Source organism: Trichomycterus rosablanca, chromosome 24 (assembly GCF_030014385.1).
Source record: "Trichomycterus rosablanca isolate fTriRos1 chromosome 24, fTriRos1.hap1, whole genome shotgun sequence".
Lineage (NCBI taxonomy): Eukaryota > Metazoa > Chordata > Actinopteri > Siluriformes > Trichomycteridae > Trichomycterus > Trichomycterus rosablanca.
The window spans coordinates 7295434-7318614 of NC_086011.1; the positions used below are offsets into that span (position 1 = coordinate 7295434).

General features: G+C 40.9%; 1 protein-coding gene across 1 annotated transcript in view; it reads left to right on the plus strand.

Annotated features, from left to right (window-relative positions):
* The window catches only part of igsf21a (immunoglobin superfamily, member 21a), a 318346-nt gene extending 295165 nt beyond the window's left edge, over window positions 1–23181 (plus strand). Inside the window, exon 7 of the mRNA XM_062986439.1 lies at window positions 22850–23181. Within this exon, the coding sequence (XP_062842509.1) occupies window positions 22850–23100 (251 nt within the window). The 3' untranslated portion in view covers window positions 23101–23181. The remainder of the gene's footprint in view (window positions 1–22849) is intronic.

Sequence of the window (23181 nt, forward strand, 5' to 3'; positions counted from 1 at the left end):
TGGTGTATTCATTGGCACAAATCTGCCAGGTTAGTTCTTAAGGAGTGGTGTACAGTGCTTTTGAGGTCTCACCAAAGATTTTTGAAGGGGTCATGGTCAGGATTTTCACTCGGCCACTTTGTAAGCCTGCATTCACCCTGTTCTTTAATGGTCAGGACCCCCACAGGACCACCACAGAGCGGGTATTATTTAGGTGGTGGATCATTCTCAGCACTGCAGTGACACCGACATGGTGGTGGTGTGTTAGTGTGTGTTGTGCTGGTATGAGTGGATCAGACACAGCAACGCTGCTGGAGATTTAAATATTGTGTCCACTCATTGTCCACTGTATTAGACACTCCTCCCTAGCTGGATCGCTCATCTATTGCTGCTGTTTGAGTCGGTCATCTTCTAGACCTTCATCAGTGGTCACAGGACGCTGCCCACGGGGCGCTGTTGGCTGAATATTTTTGGTTGGTGGACTATTCTCAGTCCAGCAGTGACAGTGAGGTGTTTAAAAACTCTAACAGCACTGCTGTGTCTTATCCACTCAATAGCTGTGGCTAAAAAACCTGTTAAAGTCAATTATTACTAGGGATAGTGGTAGCCTAATGGGTAAAGCTTTGTGCTATCAATTGGAAGGTTGTCGGTTTGAATCCAGGCCCTGCTGTGCAGCGTTAACCCCACTCTCCTCCACAGAGAGAATTTCATTGTACTGTACGCATGTATATGTACATACGACAAAGGCATTCTTCATCTTCTTTATTAGGAAGAGCGTTCACATACTTTCAGCCATACAGCCGTGTTAGAATGGAAAATTCCCACCTGCAGTTCCCCTCCTCAGCCTTCCCTTCACCCCCCTTCACCCCTTCCCGACCGCGTCTCTTTACATCTGCCTCTGACAGATACATTTAGAACAACTCTGATTTCCATTTGTTGCTTAATTGTATTACAGCCGGGCAGATTGCAAGTCCTAACACGGGGCGCCAGATCTCAGGGTGATTGACAGGCTAATACATTGCGCTGTATGTGCTCTCGATTGAGTTAACTTACAACCATTATTGAAAAAGTCAACCTGAATTAGGCGAGTCGGCCGAGACTTGCACCACACGCTGGCCTCGCCAACGAAATTGTTGTACGTTCTGATGCTTTGCGGTGTTAAAAAAATCATCCACTCTGCTAAGTGAGATGCCAGGAAGAATTTATCCTAACAGCAGAGGTGGAAGAATTACACGAATGTCTCACTGGAGTAAAAGTACAAATACTTACAGTATCTGAACATACTCTGGTAAAAGATGACGCACTGGTAGGATAAGACCTGACCCAGAATTGACGTCCTAATCACTCCAGAAATGTTCATGTTAACTTTGGCTGAATATTTTTGGTTGGTGGACTATTCTCAGTCCAGCAGTGACAGTGAGGTGTTTAAAAACTCCATCAGCACTGCTGTGTCTTATCCACTCATACCAGCACAACATACACTAACACACCACCACCATGTCAGTGTCACTCCAGTGCTGAGAATGACCCACCACCCAAATAATACCTGCTCTGTGGTGGTCCTGGGAGAGTCCTGACCATTGAAGAACAGGGTGAAAGCAGGCTAAAAAGGTATGCAGAGAAACAGATGGACTACAGTCAGTAATTGTAGAACTACAAAGTGCTTCTATATGGTAAGTAGAGCTGATAAAATGGACAGTGAGTGTAGAAACAAGGAGGTGGTTTAAAATGTTATGCCTGATCGGTGTATACACACTCACTTCGGCTCAAGGGATGGAGATACAGTCTTTTGTTAATATTAGAAACTCTTCATAGACATTGACCAGACGTTAGAATGGAACCCAAGTCTCGAGGGGGTAACAAAGCATGCAGAGAAACAGATGGACTACAGTCAGTAATTGTAGAACTACAAAGTGCTTCTATATTGTAGGTGGAGCTGATGAAATGCAAAAAATAGCTAACATTACTGTTAGTTGATTGATTAGCACTTGCAAATCGGGTGTTTTTAACAAAGGTGTTTGTTTATCTTTTATACAATCACTGACACATTTTAGCAAAATAGATATTTCTTATTTCTGCAATTGCAGTTCTACCACAAAATGACGTTCTGACGCTAATGCTACCTTTTCATGCAAGTCTGAGCGGCTTTAAAGACTTAGCTGAAGGCTAAAGTGAAATACTGGTGGTAGGTGTTACAATAATTAGTGTCCCGTCAACAAGTGATGGGAATGGGCCGCTCAGGTGACACAGTGGTAAAATACACTAGCACTCTAGAGCTGGGATTTCAAATACATCGTATCGAATCTCAGCTCTGCCATCTGGCTGGGCTGGACGGCCACATGAACGACTGGCTGTTGTTCAGGGTGGAATGAGCCGGACCAGGGTTTCTCATAACTGGTGCAATTACGACCTCAGCACGCTGATTTTATTTACATTATCATTTCCGTCATTTAACAGACGCTTTTATCCAAAGCGACTTACAGTACTGTGACAGTATACTGTCTAAGCAATTTAGGGTTAAGGACCTGGCAGCCTGGCAGTGGTGGGGCTTAAACCAGCATTCTTTCAATGACTAGTCCAGTACCTTAACCACTAGGCTACAACTGCCCTGATGGCTGATTGATGGCACCTGCGCAGAGTTGGGGAATAATGCTGATCAGGATGTGGCTCTCTGTGCACAAGGCTGATCCGCATATGAACTCGCCTCGTGCAGGTGAAAAGAGGCAGTCGGTACTGCACACGTGTCGGAGGGGGCGTGTGTCAGTTGCGAAGCTCCTCGGTCGACAGTGGAGGGTTGTATCGGTAGAGGTGAAGCATAACGCAGTCGTAGTAATGGGAATGCTGGCATATCGTATATCGCAAAGCTAGCAAGTGGAATGTGTTTTGTTTATATTTTACATTGGTATTTGGGAAGGAGGGGCATTTTAGCATATCAAAAACACCCCCCCACCCCCCACCAATATATATTGTGCTTACAGCCTTGAGATGATTGTTTTTGACTTCTATCCCCTCTGTGCAGGCTGTACTGGAGGCATTAATTTTAGATACCTGTTAGCAATAGGCTAATGCTATGTATGTAATTGCTTTTCTGTACACAGCTGACATTGAATACCAACAAACCTTGGTTTAACCGAGCCTGGAATGCTTTTAATGCTAAAACAACGATGGCCCCCAGCTGATCCGATTATCATATCAAAAGAGCGAAAGTGCTCCCATCACTCCATCTGTCAGCTGTACCCAACATGAGAGTGATGTCAGGACAAGCTAACCAGCTGTGTTTCCAACTGACTGACATAAGAGTAAAAAGGGGAGGGCTACATCGTTACCTGCAGTGCGGTGTTTTTACCCCATCCCCCTTCATTTTGCCCAAAAAAAGTCTTACTCCCCCTGTGCGAATTGAATCATCAAACACATTCCATTAATATACAGTAGGTTCTTGAAAGATTCCAGAAAAGAGTCCCTGTGGACGGATTCTTTTCACCACACAGTGTCTGATTGTACTGTGGAATCGTCCACTTGTTGTCTGACCACGGTTCCGACCATCAGAGCAGAAATAAGAACCCTAATGGCTCCCAAGTGGTGCCACAATGTACACCTGAGCAATCGGTTTTCCGAAGGTAAACCTTCCATAAAAATGATAGACTGTTCAAGTCTTTGTAAGGGGGTAAACTTACAAAATCATCAGGGGATCAAATACTTATTTCCCCCACAGTTTTCATTATATATACTGTATATACAGTATATATATATATATCAGTTTTCATTTCATATACAGTGTATCACAAAAGTGAGTACACCCCTCACATTTCTGCAAATATTTCATTATATCTTTTCATGGGACAACACTATAGAAATGAAACTTGGATATAACTTAGAGTAGTCAGTGTACAGCTTGTATAGCAGTGTAGATTTACTGTCTTCTAAAAATAACTCAACACACAGCCATTAATGTCTAAATGGCTGGCAACATAAGTGAGTACACCCCACAGTGAACATGTCCAAATTGTGCCCAAAGTGTCAATATTTTGTGTGATCACCATTATTATCCAGCACTGCCTTAACCCTCCTGGGCATGGAATTCACCAGAGCTGCACAGGTCGCTACTGGAATCCTCTTCCACTCCTCCATGATGACATCACGGAGCTGGTGGATGTTAGACACCTTGAACTCCTCCACCTTCCACTTGAGGATGCGCCACAGGTGCTCAATTGGGTTTAGTCCATCACCTTTACCTTTAGCTTCCTCAGCAAGGCAGTTGTCATCTTGGAGGTTGTGTTTGAGGTCGTTATCCTGTTGGAAAACTGCCATGAGGCCCAGTTTTCGAAGGGAGGGGATCATGCTCTGTTTCAGAATGTCACAGTACATGTTGGAATTCATGTTTCCCTCAAGGAACTGCAGCTCCCCAGTGCCAGCAACACTCATGCAGCCCAAGACCATGATGCTACCACCACCATGCTTGACTGTAGGCAAGATACAGTTGTCTTGGTACTTCTCACCAGGGCGCCGCCACACATGCTGGACACCATCTGAGCCAAACAAGTTGATCTTGGTCTCGTCAGACCACAGGGCATTCCAGTAATCCATGTTCTTGGACTGCTTGTCTTCAGCAAACTGTTTGCGGGCTTTCTTGTGCGTCAGCTTCCTTCTGGGATGACGACCATGCAGACCGAGTTGATGCAGTGTGCGGCGTATGGTCTGAGCACTGACAGGCTGACCTCCCACGTCTTCAACCTCTGCAGCAATGCTGGCAGCACTCATGTGTCTATTTTTTAAAGCCAACCTCTGGATATGACGCCAAACACGTGGACTCAACTTCTTTGGTCGACCCTGGCGAAGCCTGTTCCGAGTGGAACCTGTCCTGGAAAACCGCTGTATGACCTTGGCCACCATGCTGTAGCTCAGTTTCAGGGTGTTAGCAATCTTCTTATAGCCCAGGCCATCTTTGTGGAGAGCAACAATTCTATTTCTCACATCCTCAGAGAGTTCTTTGCCATGAGGTGCCATGTTGAATATCCAGTGGCCAGTATGAGAGAATTGTACCCAAAACACCAAATTTAACAGCCCTGCTCCCCATTTACACCTGGGACCTTGACACATGACACCAGGGAGGGACAACGACACATTTGGGCACAATTTGGACATGTTCACTGTGGGGTGTACTCACTTATGTTGCCAGCTATTTAGACATTAATGGCTGTGTGTTGAGTTATTTTCAGAAGACAGTAAATCTACACTGCTATACAAGTTGTACACTGACTACTCTAAGTTATATCCAAGTTTCATGTCTATAGTGTTGTCTCATGAAAAGATATAATGAAATATTTGCAGAAATGTGAGGGGTGTACTCACTTTTGTGATACACTGTATATCGAGTTTCATTTTATATATATTGAGTTTCATTTTATATATATCAAGTTTCATTTTATATACAGTGTATCACAAAAGTGAGTACACCCCTCACATTTCTGCAGATATTTAAGTATATCTTTTCATGGGACAACACTGACAAAATGACACTTTGACACAATGAAAAGTAGTCTGTGTGCAGCTTATATAACAGTGTAAATTTATTCTTCCCTCAAAATAACTCAATATACAGCCATTAATGTCTAAACCACCGGCAACAAAAGTGAGTACACCCCTAAGAGACTACACCCCTAAATGTCCAAATTGAGCACTGCTTGTCATTTTCCCTCCAAAATGTCATGTGACTCGTTAGTGTTACTAGGTCTCAGGTGTGCATAGGGAGCAGGTGTGTTCAATTTAGTAGTACAGCTCTCACACTCTCTCATACTGGTCACTGAAAGTTCCAACATGGCACCTCATGGCAAAGAACTCTCTGAGGATCTTAAAAGACGAATTGTTGCGCTACATGAAGATGGCCAAGGCTACAAGAAGATTGCCAACACCCTGAAACTGAGCTGCAGCACAGTGGCCAAGATCATCCAGCGTTTTAAAAGAGCAGGGTCCACTCAGAACAGACCTCGCGTTGGTCGTCCAAAGAAGCTGAGTGCACGTGCTTAGCGTCACATCCAACTGCTGTCTTTGAAAGATAGGCGCAGGAGTGCTGTCAGCATTGCTGCAGAGATTGAAAAGGTGGGGGGTCAGCCTGTCAGTGCTCAGACCATACGCTGCACACTACATCAAATTGGTCTGCATGGCTGTCACCCCAGAAGGAAGCCTCTTCTGACGTCTCTACACAAGAAAGCCCGCAAACAGTTTGCTGAAGACATGTCAACAAAGGACATGGATTCCTGGAACCATGTCCTATGGTCTGATGAGACCAAGATTAATTTGTTTGGTTCAGATGGTCTCAAGCATGTGTGGTGGCAATCAGGTGAGGAGTACAAAGATAAGTGTGTCATGCCTACAGTCAAGCATGGTGGTGGGAATGCCATGGTCTGGGGCTGCATGAGTGCAGCAGGTGTTGGGGAGTTACATTTCATTGAGGGACACATGAACTCCAATATGTACTGTGAAATACTGAAGCAGAGCATGATCCCCTTCCTCCGGTAACTGGGTCGCAGGGCAGTGTTCCAGCATGATAATGACCCCAAACACACCTCTAAGACGACCACTGCTTTATTGAAGAGGCTGAGGGTAAAGGTGATGGACTGGCCAAGCATGTCTCCAGACCTAAACCCAATAGAACATCTTTGAGGCATCCTCAAGCGGAAGGTGGAGGAGCGCAAAGTCTCGAATATCCGCCAGCTCCGTGATGTCGTCATGGAGGAGTGGAAAAGCATTCCAGTGGCAACCTGTGAAGCTCTGGTAAACTCCATGCCCAGGAGAGTTAAGGCAGTTTTGGGAAATAATGGTGGCCACACAAAATATTGACACTTCAGGAACTTTCACTAAGGGGTGTACTCACTTTTGTTGCCGGTGGTTTAGACATTAATGGCTGTATATTGAGTTATTTTGAAGGAAGAATAAATTTACACTGTTATATAAGCTGCACACAGACTACTTTTCATTGTGTCAAAGTGTCATTTTGTCAGTGTTGTCCCATGAAAATATATACTTAAATATCTGCAGAAATGTGAGGGGTGTACTCACTTTTGTGATACACTGTATATCGAGTTTCTTTTTATATACAGTGTATCACAAAAGTGAGTACACCCCTTACATTTCTGCAAATATTTCATTATATCTTTTCATGGGACAACACTATAGACATGAAACTTGGATATAATTTAGAGTAGTCAGTGTACAACTTGTATAGCAGTGTAGATTTACTGTCTTCTGAAAATAACTCAACACACAGCCATTAATGTCTAAATAGCTGGCAACATAAGTGAGTACACCCCACAGTGAACATGTCCAAATTGTGCCCAAATGTGTCGTTGTCCCTCCCTGGTGTCATGTGTCAAGGTCCCAGGTGTAAATGGGGAGCAGGGCTGTTAAATTTGGTGTTTTGGGTACAATTCTCTCATACTGGCCACTGGATATTCAACATGGCACCTCATGGCAAAGAACTCTCTGAGGATGTGAGAAATAGAATTGTTGCTCTCCACAAAGATGGCCTGGGCTATTAGAAGATTGCTAACACCCTGAAACTGAGCTACAGCATGGTGGCCAAGGTCATACAGCGGTTTTCCAGGACAGGTTCCACTCGGAACAGGCTTCGCCAGGGTCGACCAAAGAAGTTGAGTCCACGTGTTCGGCGTCATATCCAGAGGTTGGCTTTAAAAAATAGACACATGAGTGCTGCCAGCATTGCTGCAGAGGTTGAAGACGTGGGAGGTCAGCCTGTCAGTGCTCAGACCATACGCCGCACACTGCATCAACTCGGTCTGCATGGTCGTCATCCCAGAAGGAAGCTGACGCACAAGAAAGCCCGCAAACAGTTTGCTGAAAACAAGCAGTCCAAGAACATGGATTACTGGAATGCCCTGTGGTCTGACGAGACCAAGATAAACTTGTTTGGCTCAGATGGTGTCCAGCATGTGTGGCGGCGCCCTGGTGAGAAGTACCAAGACAACTGTATCTTGCCTACAGTCAAGCATGGTGGTGGTAGCATCATGGTCTTGGGCTGCATGAGTGTTGCTGGCACTGGGGAGCTGCAGTTCATTGAGGGAAACATGAATTCCAACATGTACTGTGACATTCTGAAACAGAGCATGATCCCCTCCCTTCAAAAACTGGGCCTTATGGCAGTTTTCCAACAGGATAACGACCCCAAACACAACCTCCAAGATGACAACTGCCTTGTTGAGGAAGCTGAAGGTAAAGGTGATGGACTAAACCCAATTGAGCACCTGTGGCGCATCCTCAAGTGGAAGGTGGAGGAGTTCAAGGTGTCTAACATCCACCAGCTCCGTGATGTCATCATGGAGGAGTGGAAGAGGATTCCAGTAGCAACCTGTGCAGCTCGGGTGAATTCCATGCCCAGGAGGGTTAAGGCAGTGCTGGATAATAATGGTGGTCACACAAAATATTGACACTTTGGGCACAATTTGGACATGTTCACTGTGGGGTGTACTCACTTATGTTGCCAGCTATTTAGACATTAATGGCTGTGTGTTGAGTTATTTTCAGAAGACAGTAAATCTACACTGCTATACAAGTTGTACACTGACTACTCTAAGTTATATCCAAGTTTCATGTCTATAGTGTTGTCCCATGAAAAGATATAATAAAATACTTGCAGAAATGTGAGGGGTGTACTCACTTCTGTGATACACTGTATATCAAGTTCCATTTTATATATATCAGTTTCATTTTATATATATCAAGTTTCATTTTATATATATCGAGTTTCATTTTATATATATCAAGTTTCATTTTATATATATTGAGTTTCATTTTATATATATGAAGTTCCATTTTATATATATCTGTTTTCATTCCATATATATCTGGTTTCAATTTAAATATGTCGAGTTTCATTTTATATATATCAAGTTTCATTCCATATATATATATCAGTGTTTGCTATATATTTCATGTTTGGCTTGCCATAATACATGCAGCTAAAGGGGGGAGGGGGCAGTGAGGTGGGTGGTTGAGTTCATGTCGTGGAGGGCCCCCCCTGCTATGGGCCCCAGTGCTATGGGCCCCAGTGTCATGTTCGAACCGGAAAGGGCCTTCCCTAAACTGCTTTTGCAAAGTTGGAATCATATAATTTTCTTTCATTGTGGCTGAAACATGATGAATTATCATTAGTGATTATGATTGACTATAGATGGTGACCTTTCTGTAGGGCTACTGTGACTGCACCCATTACACCCTTTAATGTAGAGTTCAGAACACATGGAACAGTTGTCTCTGCCAAAGTCAGGGAAAGAAAAAACTGAATCCTTAAAAAGAGATGAATTTATTCAGTCAATCCAATTGTTTATTTCATCCAGAGCTCAGATTTCAATTGGACTTTTTATATGCACAATCAATTCCGCCATCTGCCGAAAATCTATTTTCTATCTATTTGCATGATCATTATATCCAAACCGAAGGTATGCAAGCAGCTTTTGATGTCAAAATGCACATATATGGAGGAGCCTTTGATGTTACCATGACAACAAGAGGTGCAGGTGCACTGTCAAAGCATAACATGAATAAAAGGCTTTTCAATGATTTCTTGTATGTGAATCATATTGAATGTGTTTTATCACCTAGGTGATTTTTCCCTGCTTTTATTTCTGATAACTACTTTATCCTGATCAAGGTTGTGGTGTGTCTGGCACTAGTGCAAAATACAGCCAGGAATACACTACAGACAGGGCATCAAGTCAGAACAGAATCGCACTCACTTATTCATTCATTCATTCATTCACGCACTCACTTATTTATTCAGTTCATTCATTCATTCATTCATTCATTCATTAAATAGTAAGTAGTGATTTTACTTTGCAGAGATCAGACTAAAGTGACCAGAAAATGCCCTGGTCGCCCTGTAGTTATTTCAATGGTCAGTTTGGGGATGTGCTATTTCATTAAGTGTCCTGCCTTTGGATCAGAGGACAATGTGACCTACAGTCTGCCTGGGTGTTCCTGTGGTTTTGCCGGAATATCTGCAGCAAGGTGTCTGCCGTGCATTTTTAGTAGTTTTATTAGACATATGACTGACAAGTTATAAAAAATCTCCCAAATGGGCATGTCTGATGTGATGGTCCTGCCCGGGGTGGGTGATTCTGATCGGTATTTTGCTGCTGTGATGGAAACAATGGAGACATCACATTGTCTGACATGAAATGCAACTGTACAGACAGACAGACACCATGCTGCAGACCTTTGATCAATGCCCGTCCCATACAGAACCTGTCGAACAGACCTCTAGACAGTTCTCGTCACTGATGTGGGCATTCAGTTCCGGTGGTTTCATGAGACATGTGACTGACATATTCATCTAGAAGATTCAATTTTACAGAGTACTGGTCCAGCCTTAAGTTGGGCAATACTGAATGGTCAGTGGTTCTGCTATGGTTAAACAATGGAGACACAATAGTGTCTGACAGGAACAAACCTCCCTGCAGCATGCCAATGGCCTTTTTCATACTTTACATGCAAGTCAAGTTCAAATTATGACCGGAATTAATTGGATTCAACCCAAGCTTTAAATTAAGATGGTCAGAGGAGCTTTTTAAAGGTGACCTTAAGCCACTTGGACTCTATTGGATTAGAATGAGTGCCCTCAGTGCCCTAGCTTGTGATTGGTGAGATTGACAATTTGCAGTGACTCTGTGCAAGTTGTCACAGGAATTAAGGAAGAAAGAGAGCATAATAAGATGCGCTATTAAAGGAAAATAATGATCAGGGTTGCAGTGGGTGCACAGCCTTCTTGGAAGCGCTAGGCACAAGGAATATACCCTGGACACCCAGGATACTAAGTCATTACTGGTCGCCATATACTTTGTTATACTGTACATTGGTATTATTTTGCGAGTAGATGTAGATCAAACCTGGATGGCTGGGGTTGTACATCAACAAAATAATACCAATTTGAAACTGCTTTGTCCTGGTTATGGTCGCAATGACAATCCCAGAATGACAAAGCTGGGTGCACGGCGGCTATATACTGTATCAGCACCAAACCATCATACATACACCGATCAGCCACAACATTAAAACCACCTCCTTGTTTCTACACTCACTGTCCATTTTATCAGCTCCACCTACCATATAGGAGCACTTTGTAGTTCTACAATTACTGACTGTAGTCCATCTGTTTCTCTGCATGTTTGTTAGCCCCCTTTCACCCTGTTCATCAATGGTCAGGATCCCCACAGGACCACTACAGAGCAGGTATTATTTAGGTGGTGGATCATTCTCAGCACTGCAGTGACACTGACATGGTGGCGGTGTGTTAGTGTGTGTTGTGCTGGTATGAGTTTTTAAACACCTCACTGTCACTGCTGGACTGAGAATAGTCCACCAATCAAAAATATCCAGCCAACAGCGCCTCGTGGGCAGCGTCCCGTGACCATTGATGAAGGTCTAGAAGATGACCGACTCAAACAGCAGCAATAGATGAGGTAGGGGTGTCTAATAGAGTGGACAGTGAGTGGACACGGTATTTAAAAACTCCAGCAGCGCTGCTGTGTCTGATCCACTCATACCACAACACACACTAACACACCACCACCATGTCAGTGTCACTACAGTGATGAGAATGATCCACCACCTAAATAATACCTGCTCTGTGGTGGTCCTGTGGGGGGTCCTGACCATTGAAGAACAGGGTGAAAGCAGGCTAAAAAGGTATGCAGAGAAACAGATGGACTACAGTCAGTAATTGTAGAACTACAAAGTGCTTCTATATGGTAAGTAGAGCTGATAAAATGGACAGTGAGTGTAGAAACAAGGAGGTGGTTTAAAATGTTATGCCTGATCGGTGTATACACACTCACTTCGGCTCAAGGGATGGAGATACAGTCTTTTGTTAATATTAGAAACTCTTCATAGACATTGACCAGACGTTAGAATGGAACCCAAGTCTCGAGGACCCTTGTTTCAGTGCAGCACCTATTTTACCAGCTGAGAGACAATTCCACACTGTGAATTTTTTTCTGTACATCTGTACAGTCAAGTGTAAAAAAAAAGTGCAAAAGTGACAGCGGGTTTTCTTCAAGCATCATCGAAATAGATTAATCCCATAAAACATGGCACAGCTTTGTCTCCTGCTGAGTGACATATCAGATTCTGTAACCCCTCTCCCAAATTCTACCTCCTACTGTTTTCTAAAACTTTCCCACAATCCCCACCGAGCGCAATGCAAAATGAAGCATAAAAATGTCATCCATAGGAAAACAAGGCTTTGATCAGAGTTCGCCCCATGAGGGTAGAGCCGTAGGGTTTCAATAGAAATGTGCTTGTACTTCATATCAGTTGGAGGAAGATGAACAAGAGGGAGGGCTAACTATTAAAAAGTCTTTGTTTTTTTTAATGCCAGCCATCAATTTACCAGTAAGACGATGGAACTGGAGTTCGTCTTTAAAAAAGCCTTTGGTGGTAGACTTAATGTAAACACCTCTCATAATTCCAGTGGGTGTAACCACATTCATTGCAAACAGGTGTAAAAAATCTGCTGCTGCCTCAATGACGACTTCACTGAGCCCAAGCTAATTTCAGATAGCAAAAGGACAATGGAAATTTATGTTGTCCATGTCCATGTTATAGCTTGTTTTGGGGATAAAATGGACACAAAAGCCAACATCTGTCATGGTATGAGGGTATATCAGCATGGGGACTTGCTTATGTGTGAAGGTATCATCAACACAGACATATTTTTAGAGAGAGATATGGGGTTTGTCTTAAAATCTAGTGATCTCTCTACATAGACGCATTTTACGTCAACCTACGTGCTCCCTAGATGAAGGGTGTCTAAATTCTTAGATACCTTAAAATGCTGCCTACTGAGGTGCCTTAATTCTAAGCAGTGATAATCTGACTGAATAACGAGGGAGCATCCAATAAGTTTGATGTCTTATTAGAATCCTCTATACTTAGGCAGCTGCCTAGATAGGCAGCAAGGCAGCTCACTAGGTTTTTAGACAGACCCTTTTTCTTTCTGGGAAGTCCATGTTTCCTTCAACTAGACAAATACTAGGCCTCATTCTGCACAATCAAGGCTTTCTTAGACATAGAGTGCATGTGCTTGACTGGCCTGCCTGCAGTCCAGATCTGTTTCCTGTTAAAAATGTATGTTGGTTAAAGAGGAGGATCAGACAATCATGGGCTGTTCAGCAGCAGCAAGATCAATAAATAAAAAATGTGATGTAACACAGTGGTAAACATGCCTCTGTCCCAACGTTTTTGAGCATGTTGCAGTGTAGGAATCAAATTCTAAGTCTGTATATATTTAGAAATAAAATGAAAAAGAAAAATTATATTTAATTGTATCAAATTATTATTATTATTATTGTAATTATTTTAATTTTATTATTAAAATTTTATTAAAATAATTATTTATTATTTTAACATTTCACAAACATCCCATTTTGTAAGAAAATACTGTTTATATGTGTAGTAAAAAAAAATATATAAATATATAGTGGATATATTGTCATGAAATTTTAAACTACCAGTGCAGATTTGGCCAGGAAATGAAAAGCAAGTCACGGCACCCTTGCGAGTAATAAACGTTTCACCGTTTTCTAATGCTTTCACTCAAAATGAAGACAGTCCCCAAATGATTCTGGGTTGTGGTACACTCGCTGAATGTTCATGCTCCATGACCATATCTGTAATGTAAATGGAAGCTCTGGGGCTAGCTAAGGCAGCTGAGGTGACCGGGCTTAACGCTGTGTTCCGGCTGGCTGTCAGTCAAACGGCATCGGAAAATAAGCCCATGCAGCCGGGATTTTTCCATGATTAAAGCAGCATCTTATTGCAGACGTATATTATTATTACATATATTTATTTTTTGATAATCTGTGGCTACATGCAGGCTTCTCTGTTGGAAGAATGATAACAGGGTGGTAGATGTTAAGTAAATATTTCAATGCTGGAAAAGTAATTGAATTCGAGAGCAGATGACATTCCCAAAAGTCACTTGTTGCAAGTAATGACATCTGGGTTGTAGAGAAACTTGGCCACATGATGCAAAAGGCAACAAAAATATTATTAGTATTTATTAGTTTACAGTTGCTACTTTTCCTAGGAGGGAGCATCCTGATAAGATCACACCAATAACACATTATTATTATTATTATTATTATTATTTATGTTTTGCCTTTTTTCCAAAATTTCCCCCCAATCTAGTCGTTTCCAATTACCCAGTTGCATTATGCTTCCTCTCTACTGATGCTGATCCCCACCCTGGCTGAGGAGAGCCGAGACAGACACACGCCCCTTCCAACACGTGTGCAGTGGCTGACTGCATCTTTTCACCTGCACAAGATAAGTTGGTATGTGGATCAGCTTTTGTGTACGAAGAGCCACACCCTGATCCTCATTATGCCTCGACTTTGTTCAGGTGGCATCAGCCTCATTACAGGTGGGATTTAAACCTAGATCCTCAGGACCCACTGTACCAGCTCTACCATCGTGCCAACTGTAATCTGACTCAAGAACAATAGCAAATCGTTCTAGAATCAGGTCACATAGCATCCAGCGAAGCTAATGAGGCATCTTCAGGTTAGAGTCAGTTTTAACGATTACGCCCTGCCACGGCCTAATGGATCCTGATTTCTTTCGCGTGTCTTTAATTTCTCCGGAGAATGCACCCTTCACACGGTGAAGTCACGGCTAAACACCACGCGAAATGTAAAGGAATGCTTTTAGAGGGTGTTTTATTACACAGTCGAGTTTAGTCATTAGGATCAGATGGTGTGGTGGGGGAAATCTGAGGGGTGATAGATACAAGGAAGAGATTAAGAGCTTCATCGATTTTAGTCAAGAGAACCTGAGAAACATGACGAGGGCGATGATATGGAGGGTACTCGGGATGAAGGAAATGGGTATGTTTAAACTGACAGTTTAAACACACATGAAGTGTTAGTGAACACTTTATTAGGTACACCTGTTGGTACGTTCATTGATTATATTAGAGCCAACATTAAACTAGCTCTATTATTCAAAATATTAATAGTGATTTTTTTTGTTCTTGCATAAGTGTATCAGGTGCAGCAGTGTTGGTGGGATCTTTGTTTTCCTCCCAGCATTGTCAGTGAGTGTACCAACCAACCAACATTGTGCTTGAAATAAGACAATAGCTCTAGTCTCCTATTGTAAACCTACATGAGCCCCAACAGAGTATGTATAAAATCCCAACAACACTGCTGCACCTGATACTCTCGTACCAGAACTATACACACTACCATGTCATGATCATGTGTAAGTGGTGGATTATTCTGTCCTCCAATACCATAATAATAATAATAATAATAAATGAGTCCTATTGGACTCCTCTTTGATTGATAAACGGGGCATTTGGGTCAAACATGTACAAATCAATATATAGGCTGTAGTCAGTAATTGACTAAGAGCTATGATTTAGTCATGTCCAAGCTCTGTAAACCCCTGCCTCATGTGCACATTAATGCTGATTAGCAACACACATGAAGCCACCCAGTTATTCTTTTAACCACCCAGTGGCAGATTCCTACACAGAGGAACATGCTAAGCTGAAGCTTTCTTCCACCGCTTGTGCTGGCATCCTGATCACACAGTAAACATGGCTATTGCAGCAGCAACAAGGTGAATTTTCCACCCCAATTACAAGCATACAAGATGTTGCTCAGATGGCCCAGCAGTCTATCATGTCTGTTTTTGTTTTGTCTAAGCTCATATAAATAGGGTTAGTTTAAGTGCACCCTTTAAAAAGTATGTACATGGAACAGTAGTGGTTTGCTTTAGGTTAAACGAAAACCCTGATACACAAAATATTAATAAATAAATACATAAATAAATATTAATAAAAAAAATTAAAACAATAACAATAATATAATATTAACTATAAATAAATAGACACAATAATAATAATATAAAAAATATAATATAAATAACTATAAATAAATAGACAAATAATAATAATAATAATAATAAAATATTATATAAACTATAAATAAATAAAGACAATTAATAATAATAATAATAATAGTATGAAAAATATCATATAAATGATAAATAAATAGACAAATAATAATAATTATTATAAAAATAATAATAATATGAAAAAGAAATTATATAAACTATAAATAAATAAATAGACAATAATAATAAATAAATACAAATATGAAAAAATATAATATAAACTATAAATAAATAAATAGACTAATAATAATAATAGTATGAAAAATATAATATAAATGATAAATAAATAGACAAATGATAATAATAATTAGTATAAAATAAAAATAATAATAAGAAAAAGAAATTATATAAACTATAAATAAATAAATTGACAAATAATAATAATATGAAAAAATATATACAGGTATAATATGAAATATAAATAATTTATTAGACCAATCTATCGCAGGGGTTTGGCCACCCCCCACACCCTACACTTCTATAAAAAAAAGTCATTTTAGCTTAGTAACCTATTTATATTTCATCCATTCTTTCATCATTACTGTCGAAAATACCAAGGACACAGAAACACATGCTGGAAAGGGCAACAATCCATGACAGGGCAATAGGCAATTTAGACTAGGCAATTCACCTTCTGCATGATTTTGAGAGGTGCTACCAGGACGCAATCTATAAGGACATACTGAGAACATCGTTTTTTCCATTTTATTATAAATTATTTGTACTTCTATTTGAGTAGGAAAATGCATAACCTTTCGCCACCTCTGTTGAATTGCCTGCCGTAAGCCTCCGAGCTTGGAGATGTGATGAGAATGAGTCACTGGCTGCGATATTTACTTACACACCATGTTTAGCCAGCAGCCCTGCCACTACAGGTCATCTACCTCAGGCAGTACATCATTGTGCAAGTTATATGTAAGTGCTGAATGTCACAGAAAGCATGCTGGATAGCGGGAACGGTCTGGGCCAAGGTCCAGCAGTGACAGTTGGCAGCCCGCGTCATCACATCAGATTATGACAACACGTTCTGCTTCGGAAGACGTGCTCCGCTCCGCCTCCACGAGAGGGAGGGAATTGACATGTCCCAAGGTTAATGTCAGCCAGCGAACACAGCACGCAGGCACATGAGCTGACCAGTATTTCTCTTCATATCTAAACCCATCACATGACCAGCTGTTCCCTGCACTAATTCTCTGCATATTACCCACTGGAACATGCTGTCAGAGTGGATTACATGTACGTAGATGTAAAGGGAGTTTGTCTTGTTTCATTTAAGGGTGTAGTGTTGAGGATGAACATCAGGAGGCTTGATCTGCTGAACAGTAGTCAGGTTTTGATGTTTGTGTGAGGAGCTTTTTACATGGAAAATGGCATTTAGTAATTTAGCTGATGCTCTAATCCAGAAGTGTAATGCAAATAAAGGTACAAAGCTGTGATATATTTAGAACTGGCATTATCAGGGCTTTAGTGTCCGGTCTATTAGATAACAGTTCTTACAGATTATTTTTTATATATGGGATTTTACCTAAATGGTGCCCACTTCCATTGCCAAAGACACTAGGCCCAGTCTAGGCCCAATTATTTACATTTTCGGACTTACAGTACTGTGACAGTATATTGTCTAAGCAATTGAAGGTTAAGAGCTTTGCTCAAGCGCCCAACAGTGGCAACCTGGCAGTCAATTACTAGTCCAGTACCTTAACCGCTAGGCTACAACTGCTCTCCCACACCAATCATGCCCACCACTGGGCCACTGGGATTCATACACTGGATACACTCCCATAAGGAATGGACTTGCACTACCAAAATTGAATTTATAAAGAAAAATAGAATTAATTTGCAAAGTGTAGATGCTAAGTTACTATTAAATTGATAGCTGAACCACAATAATCAGTGGTCTAATTTTAAACTAAATACATGTGCACTGGTCAGTATTTAATGAGTGTTTGCAGTGCACTTAGCAACACTAGTTTTGTACCAATTATATATATATACATATATACAGTGTATCACAAAAGTGAGTACACCCCTCACATTTCTGCAGATATTTAAGTATATCTTTTCATGGGACAACACTGACAAAATGACACTTTGACACAATGAAAAGTAGTCTGTGTGCAGCTTATATAACAGTGTAAATTTATTCTTCCCTCAAAATAACTCAATATACAGCCATTAATGTCTAAACCACCGGCAACAAAAGTGAGTACACCCCTAAGAGACTACACCCCTAAATGTCCAAATTGAGCACTGCTTGTCATTTTCCCTCCAAAATGTCATGTGATTTGTTAGTGTTACTAGGTCTCAGGTGTGCATAGGGAGCAGGTGTGTTCAATTTAGTAGTACAGCTCTCACACTCTCTCATACTGGTCACTGAAAGTTCCAACATGGCACCTCATGGCAAAGAACTCTCTGAGGATCCTAAAAGACGAATTGTTGCGCTACATGAAGATGGCCAAGGCTACAAGAAGATTGCCAACACCCTGAAACTGGGCTGCAGCACAGTGGCCAAGATCATCCAGCGTTTTAAAAGAGCAGGGTCCACTCAGAACAGACCTCGAGTTGGTCGTCCAAAGAAGCTGAGTGCACGTGCTCAGCGTCACATCCAACTGCTGTCTTTGAAAGATAGGCGCAGGAGTGCTGTCAGCATTGCTGCAGAGATTGAAAAGGTGGGGGGTCAGCCTGTCAGTGCTCAGACCATACGCCGCACACTACATCAAATTGGTCTGCATGGCTGTCACCCCAGAAGGAAGCCTCTTCTGAAGTCTCTACACAAGAAAGCCCGCAAACAGTTTGCTGAAGACATGTCAACAAAGGACATGACTTACTGGAACCATGTCCTATGGTCTGATGAGACCAAGATTAATTTGTTTGGTTCAGATGGTCTCAAGCATGTGTGGCGGCAATCAGGTGAGGAGTACAAAGATAAGTGTGTCATGCCTACAGTCAAGCATGGTGGTGGGAATGCCATGGTCTGGGGCTGCATGAGTGCAGCAGGTGTTGGGGAGTTACATTTCATTGAGGGACACATGAACTCCAAAATGTACTGTGAAATACTGAAGCAGAGCATGATCCCCTCCCTCCGGAAACTGGGTCGCAGGGCAGTGTTCCAGCATGATAATGACCCCAAACACACCTCTAAGACGACCACTGCTTTATTGAAGAGGCTGAGGGTAAAGGTGATGGACTGGCCAAGCATGTCTCCAAACCTAAACCCAATAGAACATCTTTGGGGCATCCTCAAGCGGAAGGTGGAGGAGCGCAAAGTCTCGAATATCCGCCAGCTCCGTGATGTCGTCATGGAGGAGTGGAAAAGCATTCCAGTGGCAACCTGTGAAGCTCTGGTAAACTCCATGCCCAGGAGAGTTAAGGCAGTTCTGGGAAATAATGATGGCCACACAAAATATTGACACTTCAGGAACTTTCACTAAGGGGTGTACTCACTTTTGTTGCCGGTGGTTTAGACATTAATGGCTGTATATTGAGTTATTTTGAGGGAAGAATAAATTTACACTGTTATATAAGCTGCACACAGACTACTTTTCATTGTGTCAAAGTGTCATTTTGTCAGTGTTGTCCCATGAAAAGATATACTTAAATATCTGCAGAAATGTGAGGGGTGTACTCACTTTTGTGATACACTGTATATATATACAGTGTATCACAAAAGTGAGTACACCCTTCACATTTCTGCAAATATTTCATTATATCTTTTCATGGGACAACACTATAGACATGAAACTTGGATATAACTTAGAGTAGTCAGTGTACAGCTTGTATAGCAGTGTAGATTTACTGTCTTCTGAAAATAACTCAACACACAGCCATTAATGTCTAAATAGCTGGCAACATAAGTGAGTACACCCCACAGTGAACATGTCCAAATTGTGCCCAAATGTGTCGTTGTCCCTCCCTGGTGTCATGTGTCAAGGTCCCAGGTGTAAATGGGGAGCAGGGCTGTTAAATTTGGTGTTTTGGGTACAATTATCTCATACTGGCCACTGGATATTCAACATGGCACCTCATGGCAAAGAACTCTCTGAGGATGTGAGAAATAGAATTGTTGCTCTCCACAAAGATGGCCTGGGCTATAAGAAGATGCTAACACCCTGAAACTGAGCTACAGCATGGTGGCCAAGGTCATACAGCGGTTTTCCAGGACAGGTTCCACTCGGAACAGGCTTCGCCAGGGTCGACCAAAGAAGTTGAGTCCACGTGTTCGGCGTCATATCCAGAGGTTGGCTTTAAACAATAGACACATGAGTGCTGCCAGCATTGCTGCAGAGGTTGAAGACGTGGGAGGTCAGCCTGTCAGTGCTCAGACCATACGCCGCACACTGCATCAACTCGGTCTGCATGGTCGTCATCCCAGAAGGAAGCTGACGCACAAGAAAGCCCGCAAACAGTTTGCTGAAGACAAGCAGTCCAAGAACATGGATTACTGGAATGCCCTGTGGTCTGACGAGACCAAGATAAACTTGTTTGGCTCAGATGGTGTCCAGCATGTGTGGCGGCGCCCTGGTGAGAAGTACCAAGACAACTGTATCTTGCCTACAGTCAAGCATGGTGGTGGTAGCATCATGGTCTTGGGCTGCATGAGTGTTGCTGGCACTGGGGAGCTGCAGTTCATTGAGGGAAACATGAATTCCAACATGTACTGTGACATTCTGAAACAGAGCATGATCCCCTCCCTTCGAAAACTGGGCCTCATGGCAGTTTTCCAACAGGATAACGACCCCAAACACAACCTCCAGGATGACAACTGCCTTGCTGAGGAAGCTGAAGGTAAAGGTGATGGACTAAACCCAATTGAGCACCTGTGGCGCATCCTCAAGTGGAAGGTGGAGGAGTTTAAGGTGTCTAACATCCACCAGCTCCGTGATGTCATCATGGAGGAGTGGTAGAGGATTCCAGTAGCAACCTGTGCAGCTCTGGTGAATTCCATGCCCAGGAGGGTTAAGGCAGTGCTGGATAATAATGGTGGTCACACAAAATATTGACACTTTGGGCACAATTTGGACATGTTCACTGTGGGGTGTACTCACTTATGTTGCCAGCTATTTAGACATTAATGGCTGTGTGTTGAGTTATTTTCAGAAGACAGTAAATCTACATTGCTATACAAGTTGTACACTGACTACTCTAAGTTATATCCAAGTTTCATGTCTATAGTGTTGTCCCATGAAAAGATATAATAAAATATTTGCAGAAATGTAAGGGGTGTACTCACTTTTGTGATACACTGTATATGTATTATTTCCTTATTCGTTTCTTTATTATTTATTTATTTTTCCTCTCTCTCTTTTTTGCTCACATATTCCACTCACATATTAGATATTTTGTCTTATAGGCTTTTATTCCAAGTTATAACAAGACATTTTTTTTTTTATTTGATAATTGAACCACAGTATTCAACTATTTACGTAATGCTGACCAATATGGTCTAAAGTGTACTATGGTCCAAACTAAATACTTGATTGAATTCGTATTTAAATTAATGTTTTACTACTTATATATATATATTTTTTATTAATTTAGTTTTTAAATAAATAAATACATAAATTAATATTATATAAATATGAAAAATTTATCATATAAACTATAGACACAATAATAATAATAATAAATAAAAATAATAATAAAAATAAAATGAAAAAATATTATAAACTATAAATAAATAAATAGACAAATAATAATAATAATAATAGTATGAAAAAATAATATATATAATATATTATAATACATAATTACGTGATTGATTCCGTATTTAAATTAATGTTGTATTACTTATATTTTTTATTAATTTAGTTTTTATTATTAGTTTTATATAAATTATTTTTATATTACATTTTTATTATTTTTAAATTAATTTATTAATGTTTTATTATTTATTTATTTATTCTTTTCTTTATTATTTATTATTCTCTCTCTCTCTTTTTTGCCCATTAATCCATCCTTCAGTTTTTAAAATTGTGTCTAATAGGCTTTTATTACAAGTAATAACAAGATATTTAATTTAATTAATAATTTGATTGCATGGATGTATCTGATACCACCACAGTGTTTTTTTTTTACCATATCTGTATTACTGTTTACTCCTGGTTGCTCATGGTAACAGACATTTTCTCTTTTTGATTTCTTTGTACATTGGAGTGACAATGTGTACATACAGGCTAGTCAGTAATTGTATACCCACAACGTTTGTCTGTATGGTTGGTATGGCTCACACAGGCAACATATAAACACAGGAAGAAAAATAGTAGATTTAGAGTGACCAGACTCCTGTTTCTGTCACATATCTACTCTACCAGTTGCACCACTGTGCCACCCTGCTCTATGGCATGATAAAATTGCTTCTATTTAATATCCTGCCTGGCACTTTGTTTATGCAATTACTGATTAAAAATATTAAAATCTTGCAAGAATTGTAATAGCTTGAACAATGGAGCCTTCATGACGCAACTATAAATTAGCCGCTTATCTCTTCTTTGTGTACCTAGAAGAAATCATTGGGGCTTCAGAAGGTCATAATGTGACTTTTTTATTCTTCTTGGCTCTAAATCCGGCTTCTCTCAGGCACCAAATTAAACTCCTCTGTGGGCTTCCGTCCATACAAGACAAGGGAATTAGTTCTCTTGGTGTGTCTTATCTCAGTACCTCCACACCCTGCCTCACACACTCCGTTTCTCTCCCAGTAATGAATATCTACCCAGTTTTAGGGAATAAATCCTGCTCAGCTCATAGGGTGTAAAAAGTAGGAATCCCCAGAGTCTTAGCTAGACTTCAGTCATTTTGTATACTCAGTGTAATTACTATTAATTTGGGTCGCTGTCATGGACACTATGAGCGTTTGGATTATGACCTGTGGTTTTTTTTTTCTTGGTTTGTTTCTCCACAGCGGCTCCGAAGGGCCCAAAGCTCCTGATGACCCCAACAAGGGCAAAGGTAGGGGACACAGTGCGCATCAGTGTGCAAGGATTCCAGGTAGGAGCTCCAGGGGTAAGTGGGGGTTTTGAAACTAGGGCCATGTGTAGTAATGCAATAAGACATTTGCAGGCAGTCAAGTCTGTAACAGTTCTGTGTTATAGTGGCCATAATAAAATAAAAACTAATAAAAAAATAAAAATAAAAATAAAAAATACAAACTAATAATAAAAAAAAAAATTAAAAAAAAAAAAAATAAATAAAAAAAAGACAATTAATAAAATCAGATTTTTTTTTCTCTGATAA